Source organism: Sinocyclocheilus grahami, unplaced genomic scaffold (genome assembly GCF_001515645.1).
Source record: "Sinocyclocheilus grahami isolate Dianchi unplaced genomic scaffold, SAMN03320097.WGS_v1.1 scaffold661.1, whole genome shotgun sequence".
NCBI lineage: Eukaryota > Metazoa > Chordata > Actinopteri > Cypriniformes > Cyprinidae > Sinocyclocheilus > Sinocyclocheilus grahami.
In genome coordinates this window covers 1,166,648-1,189,964 of record NW_015505840.1, presented here as the reverse complement: position 1 = coordinate 1,189,964, position 23,317 = coordinate 1,166,648, and the positions used below count along the sequence as shown (strand labels likewise).

Sequence of the window (23,317 nt, the reverse complement as noted above, 5' to 3'; positions counted from 1 at the left end):
ACACACTAAATGCGCACACGCACTAGTCTAGAGTTCACGTAATGTATGCGTGTGCGCTGTAGGGGTGCTTTGTATGGTTTTTGCAAAATACTCGATAATGTCAAATCGCACATCGCTAAAACAACAATTACGATATTATCGCAGATGATATATATCGCACAACCCTACTCAAGGTCATGTCAGGACGGATTAGTTTAATTTGAGCAGTTCATATAATTTTTGTTTCAGGTTTCTACACTTGTTTCTGTTTCTAAAGTTGTAATTCAAACATCTTTTAACAGCGTTCTTGCTTTAAATAAACATTTTAGTGCAAATTTTGTTTGTATAATTCCATTTAAAACCAACAAACCTACATGTTCCTCTATTTTTGGAAATATGAGAAGATGCTCTTTATCACCTGATGTTCAAAGATCATCAGGATTGGGAGTATTATGAGTTAGACACCTAATCTGACTCATCAAATATCAAGCCACTTAGTTGATCAGAAAACTTTTTTTTCTTCTTCTTTTTGGTTTTTGGGATTGAAATACACTATGCATTTAAAGAAGCTGAGTCTTTGCTAGTTTAGACAGCTGATGACCTGCTCAGGTTGGTCCAGGCTTGCATGAGCTCTGGTATGAATATGAAGATCTTGCTTTAGATTTTTAAGCATATTAGATTCCAGCGACGCTTCAGACTGTGTAGTGTTTTCGAGTTCTGCTGTTTGAATTTTGGCCTCTGTTTTTGCATGTAAAAAAGTCTGTTTTTGAGCTTTGTTTGAAGACTGCTTGGATGAGTTTCCGATTGTTGAAAGGTCTTCAAAGTAGACGCATGGTTTGTTTCAGCTGCTGTCATTGTCTTTTGGTTCTAATGTTAATGTTAACGTTGTTTTAAGGATCATGATGGACCGGCCGCCAAGCAGTTACGGCTCCATGCAAAGTGACGATCATGAAGACGAAGAAGATGATGACTTTGAAGAACTTCCGTTCAAACAAGCAACAAGGTATGCTAATATACAAATACACACACACACAAAAGCATTGGAGTCTCATTCTATTAATAATAATAGGGATGCACGATATATCAGCCACCATATCGGTATCGGCCGATAAATGCTCATTTTTTCTGTTATCGGTATCGGCCTGATAAGAAAATTTGGCCGATATCTTAAAGCCGATAATAATGATAAATCATTATGCAACAGATTGGATATGACATGCTTGACAAATTGTCAAACATGACAAAACTACAAATGACAATAATTAAGGGTGGCTCTTGCCAGTTTTTAAACTCAGTACCTGAGAACTCTAATTATGTCACTTCCTTTTATTTTTTTCTGTTCAAATTGATGGTTCATTATTGTTTTGAGGTAAATAAGTGATTTGAGAATTTATTTTAGTGTAACTAATTTTTTTGTTTTGTTGTTGAAAGACGTCTCTTATGCTCACCAAGGCTGCATTTATTTAATCAAAAATATAGTTATAGCAATATTGTGAAATATTGAAATACATTTTAAAAATGTAAATTAAAAAACTTTTTTTTTTCTGTTCGAATATTTAAAAATAATTTATTTGTGTTGCAGAGCTGAATTTTCAGCATCATTACTCCAGTCTTCAGTGTCACATGATCCTTCAGAAAGCATTCTAATATTTTAATATATATGAAATATATAATGTATAACATAATAATTATAATAAAACAAATGTAAATAGAATTTTTATGACATTTAAAACACTTTTTTTTAGTCTTAACTATTTTAGTGCACTTCATCAAATGTTGCAGGCATAAGTCACTCATTTCATGGTTCATTTATGTATTTATATCATGCATGTGTATTTTCAGGGTCAGGCTTCATCGCCCAGATTCGCCAGAGACTGCGATTACTGAACGTACGAACACAAACCAGTCCAGCATATACAAAGATGGACTGGTCCTGAGACAACCCATCACGCACATAGGAGAATCTACTGCCCTACACAGGTACCTACATGCACAATGCACTCATACATCTCAATGTCTCTGAAGTCATGAGGTTCATTTTCACATTTCCTGTCATTCAGCATTAACAGAGAGCCCTCGATCGTGGAGCCGTCTGAGCTGCAGAGCGACATATGGACAGAATCAGCGATGGATGAAGAGCCGAATGACAGAGACGCGGAGATGAATGAGAGAGACACGCAGGAGCAGCAGAATGAAAATGCTACAGTGGAGGTGCAGGCGGAGCAGGCAGAGGCGACGACAGAAGAGGATGATTTTGATGAAATTGTTGTACATTATGAAGAAATGAAAGATCCTCCTCCTCCTCCTCCGGAAGGCGTTGGTCTGCAGTTTCAACACACACACAGCTCCCTCACACTGCGCCATACGTTAAAGGTCAGTAGTAGGGGTGGGAATCTTTAGTCACCTCACGATCCAATCCGATTCTGATTCTGGGAGTCACGATCCGATTCCAGAACGATTCTTGTTCTTTTTTTTATCAAATGAATGCAGCCTGGATGAGCATTCTTTTTAGTAATATTTTGGAAAGAAGAATTGTGTACATGGAAATTATATGATGGCCAATAACTGAAAAATGATGATCACACAAACAAACTGCACTTGAATACAATTGTTAGTATTAAAAAGTTAACAAAAACCAATAAACCCCATAAAACTGCTAGAAAATTGCTCAAGAGACAGATCTACAATTATGACAATGACTAAATCTACAATTATGACAATGCCCCCCCCCCCCTTTATTAATTAATTAGTTTGCCGACTTGAGAATCTTAAAATCCTTAAATTTACATATCCTTACATAAGTAATTAAGTACTTAAAAAAAAAATAATTAAAACAGTTGTATGTTTTTAAGAATTTTATTCAAAACTTCAAAACATACAAGCAAGTAGCAAACAATAAAGAGGAGCATAGAAACATATTACAAACAAAGAGTGCTTTCAGTATTTAAGATTATTTGAACGTTTTCCGTTCAAGAACTGTGAGTGATTTTTTTTCTTGTTTTTTTTTTCTTCATCTTTACTGTTGTTTTTTACTATGACATAGACACCGGGAGATCTATTAAGTTGCATTCGCGCACGGTTCTCTTTTGAAATATAAGAAGTAATGTGGTTTGTCCTGTCCGTTTAATTCCTTAAGACATAACTGGCTGTGTTTACATTACTTTTGCATCATAAAAACATTTTGAAGTGCATTAAACCACTACACGTAGTCGCGCACAGCCGCATGCGCGAGCAGTCTACACAAACAAAGCGTGCGTCAGCATTTGAAATTAAAAGCAGCCTTCTGTTAGTGAGGTTCATATTTTAAATATATAAGTCCACTGCATTCCAAACCACATAAATGATGACTTCGTAGAACATTTGTAAGGAAAATACAGACGGGCGAGACCACACACTTCAAGTGTAACATCAAACAAAGCGAGCGTCTCTCACAGCGCATCCGGTGCAATGAAGCCCGCGAATGTCCTTGTAATTCGCTTCAACCTTTACTAACTTTATGAAAGATTATTTTACGGAAGGTTCGAGTGGTGTATGTGTGTGAGGAATTGGAAGCAAGCAGAATACGGGTGTTTCTAGCTCAGAATCGATTCTGAAATCGTTGGAGAGAGAATCGCGATGGATCGATTTTTTTCTCCCACCCCTAGTCAGTAGATGTTTTTGTGTTTCTGTTGAAAACCGTAGAGGAAACTTTGAGAAGCTTAAAGCCTGACATATGAAATAATAGTCAGAAAAATATATTTTTTTTAAATGGAATTTATTGAACCTTTTAGATTAATATATATATATACATATATATACATATACATACATATACATACACATACATAGATACATACACACACACAGGTGCATCTCAATAAATTAGAATGTCGTGGAAAAGTTCATTTATTTCAGTAATTCAACTCAAATTGTGAAACTCGTGTATTAAATAAATTCAATGCACACGGACTGAAGTAGTTTAAGTCTTTGGTTCTTGTAATTGTGATGATTTTGGCTCACATTTAACAAAAACCCACCAATTCACTATCTCAGCAAATTAGAATATGGTGACATGCCAATCAGCTAATCAACTCAAAACACCTGCAAAGGTTTCCTGAGCCTTCAAAATGGTCTCTCAGTTTGGTTCACTAGGCTACACAATCATGGGGAAGACTGCTGATCTGACAGTTGTCCAGAAGACAATCATTGACACCCTTCACAAGGAGGGTAAGCCACAACTTCATGCTTCCTTCTGCTGACCAGCTTTTTGAAGATGCTGATTTCATTTTCCAGCAGGATTTGGCACCTGCCCACACTGCCAAAAGCACCAAAAGTTGGTTAAATGACCATGGTGTTGGTGTGCTTGACTGGCCAGCAAACTCACCAGACCTGAACCCCATAGAGAATCTATGGGGTATTGTCAAGAGGAAAATGAGAAACAAGAGACCAAAAAATGCAGATGAGCTGAAGGCCACTGTCAAAGAAACCTGGGCTTCCATACCACCTCAGCAGTGCCACAAACTGATCACCTCCATGCCACGCCGAATTGAGGCCGTAATTAAAGCAAAAGGAGCCCCTACCAAGTATTGAGTACATGTACAGTAACTGAACATACTTTCCAGAAGGCCAACAATTCACTAAAAAGGTTTTTTTTATTGGTTTTATGAAGTATTCTAATTTGTTGAGATAGTGAATTGGTGGGTTTTTGTTAAATGTGAGCCAAAATCATCACAATTACAAGAACCAAAGACTTAAACTACTTCAGTCTGTGTGCAATGAATTTATTTAATACACGAGTTTCACAATTTGAGTTGAATTACTGAAATAAATGAACTTTTCCATGACATTCAAATTTATTGAGATGCACCTGTGTGTGTGTGTATATATATATTTCAGAGGCCCAAGCTGAGCAAAATACACAATTTGGTGCATATGCAGATATTTACATGGGCAAAAAGTAAGATAAAATTCTGATGGCTTGTAATGAGATCTTGATAACAGTATAGAATATTTGATAGCGATTTAACGATTCACTCAACTCATACAATTCACAATATCGATTTCAAGATACAATTTTTTTTTTTTTAACAAAATGCGATTTAAGACAATTTATAAATGAAAAGGTGCCCTTTTTTTATTTTTTTGCCTGGACCAAATGCTGCACATTTCTTTGTGAAATTGAAATATGTAAAATAACAAAACTGAGTTGAAATTTTAAAATGAACCCCAAATCAAATTTAAACAAAAACAAAAATAAAAGAATCTCTTCATATAAACAAACTAAGGTTTTTCCTGTGCTCTTTCCATTTAAAATTAGAGGCAACCACTGCATTTTAATCACGATCCAAACAAAGATGCTGCATACATTCAGCATGAGCGTTTTTTTTATTTAAATTAGATTTTATCATTTTGAAATTTGAAGCAAAAACAGAATGTGTTGTCTTTTTTAGTTTTGTGAAACTATACTACATAAAACCTGTCTGAATGAAACAAAAACAGCAGATGGGCTGAATGAGATGCAGATTCACTATGACAGCAGGTGGCGCTTATTGAACAGCAGAAATACAGCGTTTCCTTGGTTACTGCTTTAAACGGAGCAGAGCTGCGGTTATAAACACTATTTTAAATGCATTATACAGAGGCAAGATGAAAAGATAATACCATCTACACTTTTCAGAAGATAGCCAGTTCCCCTCAGAGATACATTCATATAAACTCCTACTGCCAGTTGTATCACGATTAACATCTCAACCGATTTGAATAGTCACACATTTGTATTGATTTTCAACTGGCTCGGGGTGCATCGTTACATTCCTATGAAGTGATATAAATATAAGTTGTCACTCTATATCTCCCAATACTATGTCTTAGTAAGATATTTAGATGGTTAGCTTGATGATCAAAACATATAATGCAATGCAATACAATGATGACTGTGAGGTGTACAAATAAACGTTCCTTAAAAGCCTGATGATCATAATAGATACATTTTAACATGATTTTCTAAAAAAATTTAATATGGATAATCAAGTAAAACTAAGTTGCTTCAGTCCAGTTAGTGTTCATCTTGATATATTACTAGCAATATCAAAGTTATTCTTTTTAAAAATCAGTAAAGATCTCTCAGACGACAGAAGGCATGGAGTAGATTGTGTGCAACAGGTTTAACAGCAAAGTTTTGATCATGTTGATCATTTTGCGTGTAATTTTAGAGGGCAAGGTGGCCAAAAGGGTTATTTCTATATAAACCTAAACTTGATATAGGTTTGTTCATGTTTCTTTGTCTTTCTGTCTCATTCAGCAAATGGTGGGGAGTCTTTCCCAGCTCCATCCAGGAGAGATCGCCTATTTTAAGCGTTGTCTGAGCGTTCACTGCAGATTCAAGAAGAACTACTCGACAATTGCGGATCTTAATGACCCGCTGGATGTGATCGATAAAATGATCGAGGTCTGCGGGCTGGGAGAAGCTCTGCATCTCACCATACGATCCCTCGAAAATGTCGGAAAGATCAATCTGGCCGATTTCCTAAGGAAGACCTGTAGAAGAGGTACAGCAGCTTCACACATCACAAAAAAGAAAACTAATTATCATGATTCAATTAGTGCTGGGAGGTTTGACCAAAAATCTATATCACAGTTTTTGTTTTTTAGGATTTTGGCAGATTCACGGTTTATCAAGTTTTTTTTCCCTTGACTGTGCCTTAATATGAATCAGAATGCATGAAACGGTTGCAGAACCACTGCATTTTAATCACAGTCCAAGCATGCTGCATGAGCAGTTTTTGTTTTAAAGTAGATTGTATAATTTCACAATATAAAGCAAAACCTGAATGGTCTACATAAAACACATCTGCACAAAACAAAAACAGCAGATGGGATGAATGAGATGCAGATTCACTCTCTGACAGCAGGTGATGCTTATGGAACAGCAGCAATACAGTGTTTTCTTGGTTACCACTGTAAACAAAGCAGCTCTGCGCTTATAAATAATACTTTAAAGGGATAAAAAATGAAAATTACCCCATAATTTACTCACCCTCAAAACATCCTAGGTGTATATGACTGACTTCTTTCAGACAAATCCAATCAGAGTTATATTAAAAATGTCCTCTCTGGCTCTTCCCAGGTTTATAACGGCAGTGGGCGGATGTTTCTGTTAAACAGTCCAAAAGAAGTCAAATAAAGCGCATCCATCCGTAATGCCTCACACGGCTCCAGGGGGTGAATAAAGGCCTCCTGTAGCAAAATATTGATGTATTTTTAAATTAGTTTTTCACGTTTAAAATCATTAAGATGATGATAATATAGATAAGACTATTATTGTGTGTGTATATATATATTAGGGCTGTCAACATTAACGCATGCGATTAATTTTACAATCCTTAACTTAAAATGATTTAACGCAAAATTACTGAAGCACAATTTATATTCTAACGCTTTAACCCAATTTTGATTCTCTGCTTGAGATCAGATCATTTTAAGCAGCTAAAATTCTCAGTCCAATGAACCAGTAAGTGAATGCATTCAAACAATCCGTCCAAAACAGCGCTAATATAAAGGAAACCAGGCTGATTACATCAGAGATTGCAGAGAGAACTGAGACTCGCATTGCGTTTTCAGTGAGTTATTCATTCCAGTGTGTTTCGCTTTTAAACACGAGCTCACGTCACACGCGCTGTGAGAAGTACAGACTGAACGGATTGTCAACACATCCCACCGCTGTATGGCCAGATGAGACGCAAACTACGGTTTCTCGACTTGATAAACAGTCTCACTAATAAAGTTTTGATGGCTGAAGACTGCAATCAAGGTAAAGACGATTGCGGTGGCGTACAGTAAGCACGTGTGAGTCCGTTATAATAATGCGTGTATGAGTGCTCTTGACGCACTGATCGCACATTGTATTTATGCACAGGCAGAGACATTTCTGTACATTCACATTGTTTCCACACGCATTTGCGATAATGTCTTGATTTGTCATGTGTATGTTGCGGTTTAGTTATTCTGAATGGATCCGTGTACTGTAGTAGATATATGCAGTCAGCAGGTGGTTGGTTTAGGTTTTTTTTGGTATCGCAACTTGGCTTCTCTAAAATGTAAAAAAGCTTTTGCACTGTACACATACTATACAATTCAGATTTTTTTTTTCTTTCATATGGGCTCCTTGTATCATTTGGTTCTTTGGTGTCCTTTTGGAGTTTTGGAGTTCTTTTTTGGAAAGACATCTAAATTTATCCTGAGAAAAGCTTGCAGAAAATACAGATTTTTGAGAATCACCCTTCAATCTTTTGGTTTACTTTGCTGAATATAGCAAATGATGACAAAATAACCATTTGAAACAAGATAAATGGTCTATGCTTGATAAATCCTTTTTTGGAAAGACATCTACATTTATCTTGAAAAAAGCTTGCAGAAAATACAGATTTTCGAGAATCACCCTTCAATCTTTTGGTTTAATTTGCTGAATATAGCAAATGATGACAACATAAACATTTGAAACAAGATAAATGGTCTATGCTTGATTTCATGAAGTGTGCGATTAATCACAGAAAAAGGGTGTGATTAATTAGATAAAAAATTTAATCTATTGACAGCCCTTTTTATGTATGTATGTGTGTGTATGTATATATATGTGTGTATATATATATATATATATATCTTCTTCTTTTTTTGTGATATCTATTATTGATCAACTTTTCAAAGATACATAATAACAAAACACTTTATAGTCTCTTTTGTTCATCTAAGTATAGAATGTGGTGTAAAAATAAACCTGGTAAAAGAACTTTCTTGTCTGCATCTTAAGTTCCTGATTTTCTTTTCTTGTTTCGTTTCATTCTAGCTGTGTTACTGCATGACCTGAAAATAGCCTACGACAGGCGCTATTACACTCTCTACGAAGGCCGATGTCGTCCAGGTCAGCAGCGCTACATCAGCGACGTCTATGTCGAACCCGTAACAGTCATCAAAGGCAGCAGGGAGCCCATCAACCTCGAGAATGAGGTCTACCGAATACCATATACGATTGAGGAGACCCAAATCAGGGCCGCCGACATCTTTCGGTCCCTTCCTCACGAACAGAAACCAATCCGTACGGTCATGATGACGGGAATTCCCTCCTGTGGTCTAACGGTGGCTGTGAACAAGTTCATCGTTGATTGGATGGAGGAAAAAAACAATCAGGATTTTCAATTCGTGTTCCCTTTGCCGTTGAAGGAGTTGCACTTTAGGAAAGCTGGAAATCCGAGCTTCCTAGACATGCTAGGCAAATGTTTCGCAGAAGCTAACGACATTAAATTCATCGAGAAGCCAGATTGCTTGAGTCTCTTCATTATGGAGGCTGTAGAAGTTTGCAAACACAACCTGGACTTCAAAAACAACGAAGTTGTCTCAAGCGCCAGGACGAAAGCGCCATTAGACGCCCTTCTCACCAGCTTAATAAAAGGCACGTTGCTTCCGAACGCCCGAGTTTGGATAACCAGCCACGTCACTGCCGCCCACCGAATTCCTCCGCAACTAATCGATAGGCATGTAGAGTTAAGAGGATTCACAGATGAAAAGAAGGAAGAGTACTTCACCAAGAGAACCACCGACCCTGAGATCGGGAGGAAGGTTTATAACCACATGAAACGCTCCAAAGCCCTTGAGATCATCTGCCACCTTCCTCTCTTCAGCTGGATGGTGACGTTCATCTTCGAACGAGGGTTTCGGGATTCCGAATACGGCAAACACCCACCTGGCATCACAGCGTTTTATTCGCAGTTCATCATCGTGCAGATGAACCGCTCGTTTGAGAAGTACCGTGGCTGCAGCGTTGAGGCGCAGAAGTGGCAGGATGAAGATAAGTCATTTATTGACATGATGGGGAAAATGTCATATCGGATGATTCTAGATGGACGGGACTGGTTTACGGTGGAAGATTTGACCTCCGTTAACCTGACGTATGAAGATTTGCGCACTCGGGATGAATTAACCACTGAGGTCAAACGAAGAAACGAAGACTTTCATACGTGGGTCTTCAAGTTTGTTCACATTACTGTTCAGGAATACATGGCCGCTATGTATGTGTATGTGGCGTTTAGGAAACACGGCAAAAATGTGATCGAACCAAGCAAAATGTCTTGGTTTCAGGGTGCAAACAAGGATCGGCCTATGATTGAACTGTTCCGTCCTGCCATAGACCGTGCGTTGGCATCTACAAATGGTCATCTGGACATGTTCCTGCGGTTCCTGATCGGATTGGTGACTCCAGGAACTGAGGAGCACCTGCGCGGATACCAGCTCTGTCACTACCACCCCAAAGCCAGAGGCACAGAGGATGTGGTCAAATACATCAACAAAAAAATGAGAGAAAACATTCATCCAGACAGGAGAAGAAATCTGGAGTTGTGTCTGGTGGAGCTGGAGGAAGGCAAAGAGGGAAGATGAAGAGAAACAAAGCAAGGCAGTGTTTAATCTGTTAGGCGGGACTGTGAAACACTAAACTAAATGCAGCGTCCCGCAGGAGCGACTGTTGAAGTTAAAGGGATGGTTCACGCTGTCATGATTTACACTAGGGTTGTCACGATACTGTAAACACATGTTATGATACTATACCAGCTGAAGTATCAGGATACCTCATAGTATCGCCATACCATGCGAACTGAGAGATATATATATACATATTATATAAGGCCGGTTTCACACCGCACGTGTAAGCAGGACGTAAGCAGCGCTTTTTTTTTTTTTTAGGGCTGGGACAATAAATCGATGCATCGCGAATCGAGAAATGATTCTGCATCGATTCTGAGATTTTCCGAAGGCATCGCGATTCTCTCTTGAATCGATTCTGAGCTTAGTTTTTAACAGCAGATGGCACTGTGTGCTTTAGAAATAGCCGTATTCTGCTTGCTTCCAGTTCCTTACATATGCACCACTTGAACCAACCTTTTCGAACTTTTTTTTCAGAAAATTTTAGAAGCGAATTACACAGTGTGCTGTGTTTACATTACATTAATCTCGCATCATAAAAGCCGATGTGCAAGTACATTTAACCACTTACATTACTCCGCAGAACGTGCAAGCGCTCTTCTTCATGAGCAGCGTAGCCTAGAGCGCCATCTGCTGTTAAAAACTAAGCTCAGAATCGATTAGAGAGAGAATCACGATGCATTCTGAAAATCTCAGAATTGATCCACGAATCGCGATGCATCGATTTATTGTTCCAGCCCTAATTTTTTTCGGGCCCACGTTAACAGAGTAGAGCAGTGCAGCGATCGTTTCGGCGAGTCTATTTTTGCTGCGCCGCTCACGCTGAATTAAAGCCACACTGCATTGTTCTTGTTCAAAATAGACATGAGTAAACACGAAAAATAACTAATTTCACCATAACATCAAATAAGCGAGCTGCTCTGTGTTTCCCAACCACCATATGACATTCAGCGCTGTGAAAGAAAGGCTTAAATAAATGCACGAAACCCTTCATTGCCAGGAGTTTTTGTCCGGATTTCAAAGGCTTGTTTAAATGATTAAAACTATACTTTATATGTAGGCTATGTCTTAACGTTAAGATTCCTTTTATCATGCAAACTACACTATACAGCATATTATATGCATGTATGTGTGTGTGTGTGTGTGTGTGTATACCTGTTTTTCTATTCTGGTGGGGACTTAAACCTGAATACACACAGACTCATGGGGACTCGTGTCACGGTGGGGACCTAAATTGAGGTCCCCACGGGTAAATAAGCTAATAAATCACACAGAATTAAGTTTTTTGAAAATCTAAAAATGCAGAAAGTTTCCTGTGAGGGGTTGGTTTAGGGGTAGGGTTGGTGTAGGACTGTGCTGCCCATATCATAAATCAATTCTATTCAATCAAATCTTCTGCGCCGCCTCCGCTCTGCTTGTGCATCCAGTGTGAAACCAGTTTAAGCGCGAATTCTACACCGCATTTTGCGCCGTTAAAGGGCACCACAGAAAGGTGACGGGACAAAAAAAAGACACTTTTTTTTTATCGTTTATTTGCAGGAATATGTGTTTGAACATTGAGCGACTGCCCCACATACAACATTACTTATATACTACCTTTTAAAAAATACAGTGGCATCGGCAGTATTCTGGAGCCTTGGTATTGTGATACTATCATAGTAAATGTAAACCGTGCAACCCTAATTTACACTACTGGTCAAAAGTTTGGATTCATTCAGATTTTTTATGTTTTTAAAAAGTATTTTCTGCTTACTAAGGCTGCATTTATTTGATCGAAAACCACAGTAAAACAGTACTATTGTGAAATATTTCAATTTAAAATAGCTGTTTTCCATTTGAATATACAGTGGGACAAATAAGTATTTGATACACTGCCGATTTTTCAAGTTTTCCCACTTACAAAGAATGGAGAGATCACTCAAACATTTTTGGAGTGTTTCCCAAAAGCATCGTTTGCTAACTATGGTCGCAAGTTCCATTGAACTCTATTGGTAACATCAGGACTTGTGACCATAGTTGCTTTTGGGAAACGCACTCCTGATTATTATCAGTGTTGAGAACAGTTGTGCTGCCAAATGTTTTTTGTGGAAATCATCAAAAAAAGCACAAAAGTGACAGTGAAGACATCTGTTATAAAAGAGTTCAAATAAATACTGTTAATTTCCATTCATCAAAGAATCCAGAAAAAGAATTATAATTTTCTTTAAAAAAAATATGCCGTAAAATTTTTTTTGAACATTGCCACTAATTAACATGAACACAACTGATATTAACGGAGGGCGCAGCAAATCGGCATATTAGAATGATTTAAAAATATATTAATTTAGAAAAACGTTATTTTGAATTGTAATAATATTTCACAATATTATTGCTTTTGCTGCATTTCTTATATAAACTCTGAATTATTCCAAACTTTCGACCGGTAGTGTACGTCATTGGCATCTTCAGTCACTGCTGCTTTGATTGATTGGAATAACACATTTTTCTGTTTTTGAGATAAAAATCCATTGATCTGAGTGACACAATGATATGTAAATTCTAAATTGGGCGAGCTGTTCCTTTAGCTCTTTTTGGTGCTTGTTTGAGTCAGTATGAGGATGTGTTTGCTTCAGGCTTTTTTCAGCTAAAGAGAATGACAATAGGCAATTACAGCACTAATAGATCATATCATTCAAGTGTGCACGATGCTTTCAAGGGGCTGAAGAACTGGAAGTGCACTTTCCATTAACAATCGCTGCTTACCATAAAAACAAAAACTAGTAAACATTCAGTGAGGGAGCAGTAACATGAATAGCTAGACTATTATACTGACAGAGCAGCACGTTATAATGGTTTTTTTATCATTATTTTTTATTTTTTTCTGTGCAGATATGAGCAGTCGTTGTTTTTCAGGTTTCGGGGAATCACAGAATATTGATGGGTTTTACTTGTCGTTTGCTTCGGATTTACTCTTCTGAAAGAAATCACCTAGTTACTCATCCAGACGTTTGAATAAATGTTCAATTAGTCCTGGCTGCTCATACACACTGACAGGTGATGGATTTGAGGTGATTTAATAGTGTTTAATTAATCATTTCTTTTATTGTTGTTGTTTTTTTTAAGAGAAGTGTGGGTTACAAAGCCAAAGGGTTGTTGATTTATGCATAACCTTCACCATTGTGTCCTTGGAAAAAACATTTTTAATAAAACATGTCTCTTGGAGTGATGCTATTTCTTGCCATATTCAATTTATCAAGAGATAAATAAATCTAGCAATCTACCCCTAAATGAAATGTATATTAATTCTATGTAGCAAAATCTACGTTTATATGTTTCCAAATGCATATGTTATGATTTGGGACTTTGAAAAAAAAAATGCATAAAAGATGTTCCTTTTTAATGGATTTTATCTTTAAATATTTTTTCTAGGCTTATTGACTCGTGTAGGTAAAAACATACTACTGTAAATACATTTCAAGTGCCAAAAATGTCCCCTTAATTAAAAAAAATAATAATCTCAATGCATTAAATATTTTCTGGGTATTCAGAGTTAACACACTGTTATCTTTGTAGTGATTATTAAGTACATTTACGTACTATAGTATATACTATTCAGTATTTTAACAAGACATCAGTGATGTACTCCTAATATATTTTATGTAATTTATTAATATGTTTTTTTTACAAATATATCATAACTAATTTGTGCAAAAAATAACATTATAGGGCCCACAGACTAAAATCTACATACTAGAACTAGCCGAGACGATGGATTTTCCGATCTTTGCCGATGTTTGCCGAGTCCCTGCCATGTGCTGCATCGGAAGTCTCGCGGCGAACGTTCCGAGCTAATAATAATTTTTCGTGCAACATGAAACGGTTCTTCCTCAAGAGAGGAAGACAGATGTTTCTGTTTTTGGAGACATTTTCAAGTCGTGCCTGTGACAGTAGTGCAAATCCGCCACAGTAATTTTTAGAAACGGACTACAAATATATCATAACTAATTTGTGCAAAAAATAACATTATAGGGCCCACAGACTAAAATCTACATACTAGAACTAGCCGAGACGATGGATTTTCCGATCTTTGCCGATGTTTGCCGAGTCCCTGCCATGTGCTGCATCGGAAGTCTCGCGGCGAAAGTTCCGAGCTAATAATAATTTTTCGTGCAACATGAAACGGTTCTTCCTCAAGAGAGGAAGACAGATGTTTCTGTTTTTGGAGACATTTTCAAGTCGTGCCTGTGACAGTAGTGCAAATCCGCCACAGTAATTTTTAGAAACGGACCCAGGCCGTATGTTTTAATCATAAGCGACTGTGATTGGTCCATCCTGACATACGGTGTGAAAAGTAGCGGCTGTCACGTGACAATACCTATTTTTACCAGTGCTAATTTATATTACACTTAATGATGACAAGAGAAAAACTTTAATAGCCATTACATTGTAAAATACACAGTGAATCGTCAAAAATAACAAATACCCCCAATTTATAACTTATATTTCTTTCTCGTTGCCGCTCTGCGGAGGCGTGTCGGAAAAGTTCGCGATTTTTCCCGAACGCACCTCGTGAGTTTCCGGAGGAGGACATCGAAGCCGAGCGTAGTGCAATATAATAACAAAATAGACAGTTTTTACAGATTGTGAATACTTGGTTTGTGTCGTGAAGCGCCCGTGATGTCTGTATTGTGTTATAATAAAGGCTGCGGGCAGCGGTTTGATCCAGAAAGCAATCCTGAAGGTGACACTCAAGTTCATTCATAATCTAAAGTGCTGTTTATTCATTGCTATTTAATATTTACATTCATATTGTTACGTTTCAATGACCAAACGAGAGCTTTCATGGCTCGGGTTTCCTGTCTGTGCTTTAAAGAACACGATGGAGCCAGAAATATGTATGCATAAATATAAATGTTATCTTGTGTTGTAGCAGTGGTTATGGGTTCATGCATGCATGTGTATTATTATGAACTGGGACAATGAATTATGTGCTGTGCTTCTCAGTGGCTCTTGCATTATAAAACACTGCCAGAGACTTTCATTTGGAAGTCATTAACAAACATTATATAATGTATAATAGATTATTAGTTTATGGAAATATCATATACCTTTGCATTATAATTTGCCTTTGTTATAATAAAATCCCAGGAATGCCATGGTTGAATTTGTATGAACTAATGATCTATTAAGGATTCATTTCAAATCGAGATTTGATATTTTTATATGAATTAAGATGGATAGCATGCCACACTTCTATGTAGATTATAACGTGTTTCCCAAATGTTATTCATTATAATAGAGATCCTTTTTTTTATTTGTGATGTTTATTTGATGTCAAGATGTTTCATGCACAGTGTACTTTGCTGAAAAATAAAAATAATTTTACAGAAAATTTTGCTGCCTCATTTGATCAAGCTGACTCGGATTCAAGAGGAATATGTTTAAAAATGTATATAAAATAATAAAAAAAATAAGTAAATATATGTAAAATAATTGTTAAAATTTAATAAAAATAAATACAATAAATTTTTTTTTTATTTTGCTTCATTCAGCGAATACATTTAAGAAAAAAATTATAAAATGTAATAAATATATATTAAATAATAATTATAATTTAAAAAATATTAATCAGTTTATATATATATATATATATAAGTAATACTAATATTAACAATAATACTATTAATAATAAAGTATTTACAGATGTGTTAAATAAGTGATTGAGTGAATGCACGTAATATTTACAGTGATCTTTGTTTATAGTTGTGGTGTTCATTAGTTTTAAGTGTGAAATCATGTTTTGCAGATGCATGTACGTACCATCCTGGAGTCCCCGTGTTCCGTGATGCTCTCAAGGTGAGTGTTCGAATATCATGGATATAGAAATATTTATTCTTTCCATTATTGTGTCCATATTGCAGTATAGCAGTAATAAAACCAATATGTAATCTCACGCTGTTCCTTTGCATAATTGCAAATAAAGTGCATATTGCAGATTCTCAGATTTCACTCATCTTTCATGTTTAGTCGAACATTTTATACTCGAATACATCTAAATGCAACATGTTGCTCAGCATACAACAGTTATTCAGTGTTTTGCTTTTTTATTCTTTAATTCTCAAACAGCTCCTTTTGAAAAAAGTTCAATCAAATTCGAACCAGATAGCAGAACCAGATATTTATTATGTAAAAAAAATATATATATTATTATAGTATACAATTTATTTAGTTATTATTATTAAGATTTGTAGAAATGTAATTAAGTGTTTAGATCTTGGTACTCTTTGAGTTTGCCGTGAATATTGGTTTTGATGCTGATATGGCGTAAAACGATAATTAAATAAATAAATTATCTATAACTTTTATTTAATCTCATGCAGATGTGAAATACCTAAATTTTTGGATGCTGATATGTGACCCTGGACCACAAAACCTTTCATAAGGGTCAATTTTTTGAAATTGAGATTTCTAAATCACATGAAAGCTGAATAAATAAGCTTTCCATTGATGTGTGGTTTGTTATGATAGGACAATATTTGGCCGAGATACAACTATTTTAATATCTGTAGAATATATCTCAGAATATTGAGAAAATCATCTTTAAAGTTGTCCAAATGAAGTTCTTAGCAATGCATATTACTAATCAAAAATTAAGTTTTGATATATTTACGGTAGGAAATTTACAAAATATCTTCATGGAACATGATCTTTACTTAATATCCTAATGATTTTTGGCATAAAAGAAAAATCGATAATTTTGAGCCATACAATGTAGTTTTGGCTATTGCTACAAATATACCCCAGCGACTTAACACTGCTTTTGTGGTTAAAATTTGTGTGTGTGCATAAAAATTGTGTGTGTGTGTGTGTGTGTATATATAAATGAAAATTATAAATGTTGAAGCACTAAAATTAGTAAACTACAACTGAAATTAAAATAAAAAATAATACAAATTACAAGAAAAATACACAAAAAAAAAAAAATTTTTTTTAATTAAAACTGATAATAAAAGCTTATTTAAAATTGTAATTAAAACTATAATAGTATATAAATGATACAAAAACAACACTGGTAGACCATATAAATTGTTCCCATATAAGAATTTATTAGTAAATCTGACATTTTAATTCATAAATGTGTTTTTTAATGGATGAGTTGAAGTAGATAGTGAAGAAAAAGTAAATATATTTAACTTATAATACGTTTGTTTAACGTTTCGTATGAACAGTTTTTTATATTTGATTTGATTATATGACTATAGTATTAAAAAATGTGGCAAACAGTTATAAAGAACGATAATAAATATAGGATTTATGCTTTCTGGTCTATGATTTATTGTGTGAATTGCAGCCATTAGATGGCGCTCCAGCATAAACAAGAGAAAAGCACCTGTGCGCACATTAGATATGCTTTATTAGATATGTCATGAGGCACATGACAAAACATTGTTAATGATTCTGACATGTATTTAGCCAATTTTATTGATTCATGATCTTGTCGGTTGATAGGTAACTGATATCAGTAAGAGTGTTGTTAACATGATGGTCCCCAAAGTGGAGGTAGTCATGAAGAAGGCGGAGCCTATGGCCTCCAAAGCCTCAACCGACCAATGAGAAGACAGAGAATCACGACGAGAGAAAGTGAGTGCTAAAGCAGTGTTTCTCAACCAGGGGTCCGTAGACCCCTAGTGGTCCTTGACGTAAGGCCAGGGGGTCCGTATAAAGTATTAATTTTTGCATAAATTTTGTATATTTTGGCATTACATTCTCCCGTGAAAGAAAAATCCAATATAGCTGATAATATGGCCAAATACTGGACAAGTCAGCTAACTTGAATTATACTTGACTGCATTTGGTCCTCACAAAAACACAAATGATACATAGATGAGTCAATGTTGTTCTGGGGGTCCTCGAGGATGGTTCTGAACTGGACTGGGGTCCGGTACGCCAAAATGTTGAGATTCACTGTGCTAAAGCACTCTGACTCTGACTCTCACAGACAGCAGTGATCAGTGATGCGGACGTCAACGAAACCTGCAGGTCTAGGAAACGAAATGAGATTATTTTATTTATTTAATTCAAAATCATATCATGTGGATTCATGTCGGATGAGCATGAGACTATTTAATTTGACGTCAATGAAATGCTGTGAGGGATAGAAGTGCATTTAAACAATCCTACATTATTACATAATCAGTGGTAAAAATATAGTAAATATCAAACAGATGCATAGATACCCAACTAATTTTATTTTCAAGTGTTGAAGCTGAGGCCATTTGATTAATTTTTATATGACATCACAGGGCTTAACTTGTAATTGCTATTTTAATCATTTAGTTTCAACGAAAATAATTTCGTTTTCTGCATATTTTTGTCCACTGTACATTTGCAGAAATGCATTTTTCATTGGGTGAACAATTAATAACCACGACAGTCTCTCACAGCCTTGTTTTCAAAGGTGTCAGAGATTCAATACGGCATCAATTCCTACTGAAGGCTGTTTCTTAAACGGTTCCACTGAGTTATTAACCGTCAGTAGGGCAATAAAACCGATTTGGTCAAGCAATTCGAATGTAAACGTTTAAGTTAGATATAATTTCTGTGTGCTTTATGTAAAGTACCATCATTATTCAGAGTTTACTCTCTGTCTTGCTGTCTGTAATTTGGTGAATTCCTCTAGTACACGAGTGCTGTCAGCATCTAGACAAACGGATATTCTTTTTTTGTTGACTTTTTCCATTCCACCTGCTTGTCTGATGATTCACAGCCTTCTGAAATCTCATCATTTCAGTTTCTTGTCATGCACTTTCTCTTACAATTTCAGTCCTGTCGTGGGGTGAAAACCTACGTCTGAATGTAGAGAAGAGAAAATAAATCAAACTCAGGTTTGGTTCAAATCCAACTAGAAAAAAGTGCAGTAAATCACTGAAAACTAGCGTGAAACATCAGTGTTTATTTGTATCTGATGAATTGATCTTTTACAACACTGTCTCATGTTACTGTAAACATGAAACGACTATACTGTACTCTCAGATTTGTCTTTCTGTCCGATAATTTGATTTAACTTCAGGTAATTGTACTTTTAATCTTTGCTAAAAAGCATGCATTTTACATGAGAATGGTTTTACAACTTTAAAATGAATGAAAAATTTTCGTTCAACCAGTTTTATTCAGTGTTCGTGGTTTTACAAATTTTTCCATGATGACAATATATGCAAAAATTGTTTTGCAAACAGTTCGCTCCAATGCCACAATTTATGCAAGTGACCGGTCAAACGGTTGCTTTCATGATTAACAGTAATTAATTCTGCTTGTTTCACAAATGATCAGACATGGCAAAGAAATTGTATTAAACACAACACTGTAAAATTTGTTTATGGTTCAGGATTGCTAACTGTAACATTGAATTAAATCCTAAGTTGTGTACTAAATTATTAATGACATGCCTGCAAATCTCTTTGGATGAAAGACATCTGCTTAGTGGAATAATTCACCCCAAAAATTAGACTTTGCTGAAACTGTATTCGCCCTCAGGTCATCCAAGATTAGGATGAGTTTGTTTCTTCATCAGATTTGGAGAAATGTAGCATTGCATCAGTGTCTCAGCAATGGATCCTTTGCAGTGAATGGGTGCCGTCAGAATGCCGTTAGCGACAGTTTGAAGTTAAAACGCCTTATTAATAAATTTGTTTCTTACAAACACGCATCTTTTGTCTTCTCCGGATGTGAACTGATGGACTGGAGTGGTGTGGATTACTTGTGATGTTTTATGATGTCGGACTCTCATTCTGACGGCACCCATTCACTGCAGAGCATCCATTGCTGAGCAAGTGACGCAATGCTACATTTCTACAAGAAACAAACTCATCAACATCTTGGATGACCTGAGGGTGAGGACACTTTCAGCAAATTGTAACTTTTGGGTGAACTATTCCTTGAATATCAAAAATGTATCTACTCGCTTCTGAGAGCCAGATCTGAATGTCAAGTCCTTTGTAGTTGCTGCGTTTGAGGAAACACTGACATATTAACTAACTATTTTTCTGACTGTTGTAGTCCTGTATCCATGGCATGTTTTGAAATCCAGAAGTAAAGGAAGGCTGTCTAGAAAGGCTTTAGTGTCTCGGCAGCGGCGTTGACAGTGAAGGCGGCGATGCTGATTTGGCGTTTGACCTCGTCCCAGGCCTTCTGCGGGTCCACCGCGTTCTCAATGTCAAACAAAGCATCATAAATCCCTGGGAAAGACTCACCCGCGTATTTATTATGACTGCTGGGCGCAAAAATAATATGCCTGGAACAGACAAGAGAGAAAAAGACAAACATCTTACCACACATATTTAGTATTTAAAGTGATCTCAAACAGCCGAGTGGTTATTATTGTCGTAATGGAAGTACAGCTAACGTAAATATGGCATTTAACAGAGAAGAAGTGTTCCTTTGAGCTCTAATACTGCAAAACGTGTGGTTTATGCAAGCGCAGTTTCTCATTTAAACAAACCACTGATCTCAAGCATGAGTGTGTAACTCAGCTGTTTCAAGCAATTTGTCTTATTTTTGCCTGACAAATGATACAATTACTGAATAAAGTCCCATAGATGTACAGTATCGTTCAAAAGTTTGGGGTCAGTAAATAAAGAAATTAATACTTTATTCATCAAAGATGCATCAAAAATACCAGGAAAGGCATTTATAATATTACAAAGAGATTTCTATTTCAAATAAATGCTGTGCTTTTGAACTTTCTAGTCATCAAAGAATCCTGAAAATTAAATGTATCAGTTTTCAGCATTGATAATAATTTTAATTTTAGTTAAAGTTTTGGTAATTTTGTTGTGCATTTGTGTTGTTTATATTCATTTTTATTTCAGTTTGAGTTATTTTAGTACATCATTGTTTAACGAAAATGAAAATATAGCAACTAGCTGAAATTAAAAAAATTATAGTTTTATTTCAGTTAACATTTATATTATATCTAGTAATGATTTTTTGAATGGTTTTAGTTCTACTTAACTATAATAAACCTTGACAAGTTGTCAATGAGTCTCTGAACATCACAATGTAATGACCGATTGTGTTTACCTGTAAAATGGTCTCCCAGGCAAACCCAGCGGATCAATAAAAGCTCTCTCTAAATACATCAGCTGATCATTTACCATCCGCACGGCCAGAGCACTGACAGACAGATACAGATAAGATAACAGGTGTAAGTAACAGGCATCATGTGCAGTGAGATGTGACAGGAGCACACGTCATCAGCTAAAGGCTCTGAGACTCGATCAACACCGTGATACAATTCCAAACCTACAACAAAACAGATTCAAACCTAGTTTGAAAACCTAGTGTCATTCGTACTTAGAGGTGTCAAGCTGATCAAGTCGCTGATGAAAATCTCCTGCCGCAACCGTGAAGTTCTCGACCGCAGAGAAGAGAGAATCTAGAGCATAAACCATAAAGAAAGATGCTGACAGCAAACAAGATAAGTCAAGAGCTTTGCATCTGGAATGAAAACTCTTATTAGAAGAGTTCTGCTGCATCCCGATTCTCATACTTTTACTCTACACACTAAAAAATAAATGAAATGTAGCATTGCATCACTTGCTCACCAATGGATCCTCTGCAGTGAATGGGTGCCGTCAGAATGCCGTTAAAACGCATTATTAATACATTTGTTTCTTACAAATGCACAGCTTTGTCTTCTCCAGATGTTAACTGATAGACTGGAGTGGTGTGAATTACTTGTGGATTATTGTGATGTTTTTATCAGCTGTTTGGACTCTCATTCTGACGGCACCCATTCACTGTACACTAAAAAATAAAATTACTTAAAGGCACAATATGTAATGTTTGCCACTAAAGGGCGCATATTCAAAATAAACAAAGAGGCAAAAGCGTAGTTTGATGATGCTGTGACTGGGTGTGGAATCATGGGAGTTGTGGTCTTCATCCCCACAGCCGATACAATCCGACGGGACTCGGGCAGAAATCATGTTCATGGATGAGCTAATGATTTATTAATGTAGTAGAATGAAGCAGGTTGAGGCTGAAACGAGGCGCTGAACGAGCGTGACACACGGCTCGAAAGCAGCAGAGCTTTTATTATGCCACAGTCGAGCGCTTCCGCTCCTTCCGATCGTGCGTATGTGGGGTAAAGCAGCGCTGTTTTATCATACTAGATACATTTGAAAGTTCTGTTATAATGCTACTTTGTGCGGTCACCACCGGTCTAATAAAACACACAACATATTAAAGCGTCTTTGGTTTCCATGTTTTGGAAATCGAGGGGTTATGACGTCATTGGCAGGCGATACAACGACACTACAGACACGCTCCGTGTCACTAGTTAAAATGACTTATTTCTCTGGATTTAAACATTCTTTGAAACATTGGGAATAATGTAAGTACACAAGTCAGCAAAATATATAACACTGTTCTAGTGGTTTTTGGATATTTTAATAAAAGAAATCTTACATATTGTGCCTTTAATTGGCATTTATGGTTCCATGAAAAACCATTTTTAATGCACAAAAGGTTCTTTATACTGGAAAATGGTAATTGAGAATGTTAAAAATATTAAGAATAATAAGAAGGTTCTTTGGGAAACCTGAAATGATCCTTCTGTGGAATCACCCACTTTTGGAACCTTTATTTTTAAGTGTATGGAACACTATTTTTAAGTGAACATTCTGATTTTGCATACTAAATGGATGGATTGTATCAAGTGTGCCGCACACGTCCTGAAAAGTGAAGCCAAAATGTTTTGATCTCCATCTGGTGTTTGGCTGCAGTAGAGGTCATAAACCCCACCCATCTAATGGGACATGAGTCAAACTAAAACTAATGATCACTGAATCATCAATGAACTGATTTTAGCTGGACAAAATGACTCTTTGTGATTGTCTTCTTGCATTAT

General features: G+C 36.2%; 2 protein-coding genes across 2 annotated transcripts in view; one reads left to right on the top strand and one right to left on the bottom strand.

Annotated features, from left to right (window-relative positions):
• The window catches only part of LOC107558828 (protein NLRC3-like), a 12,530-nt gene extending 1,806 nt beyond the window's left edge, over positions 1-10,724 (top strand). Inside the window, exons 3-7 of the mRNA XM_016242514.1 lie at positions 875-982; positions 1,822-1,959; positions 2,040-2,352; positions 6,260-6,506; positions 8,801-10,724. Of these exons, the coding sequence (XP_016098000.1) occupies positions 875-982; positions 1,822-1,959; positions 2,040-2,352; positions 6,260-6,506; positions 8,801-10,386 (2,392 nt within the window). The 3' untranslated portion in view covers positions 10,387-10,724. The remainder of the gene's footprint in view (positions 1-874; positions 983-1,821; positions 1,960-2,039; positions 2,353-6,259; positions 6,507-8,800) is intronic.
• Positions 10,725-20,299: 9,575 nt separating this feature from the next.
• The window catches only part of LOC107558820 (glutamate carboxypeptidase 2-like), a 14,339-nt gene continuing 11,321 nt past the window's right edge, over positions 20,300-23,317 (bottom strand). The window contains exons 17-19 of the mRNA XM_016242507.1: positions 21,760-21,841; positions 21,487-21,579; positions 20,300-20,698 (exon numbers count right to left, since the gene is read on the bottom strand). Coding sequence (XP_016097993.1) covers positions 20,512-20,698; positions 21,487-21,579; positions 21,760-21,841 — 362 coding nt within the window. The 3' untranslated portion in view covers positions 20,300-20,511. The remainder of the gene's footprint in view (positions 20,699-21,486; positions 21,580-21,759; positions 21,842-23,317) is intronic.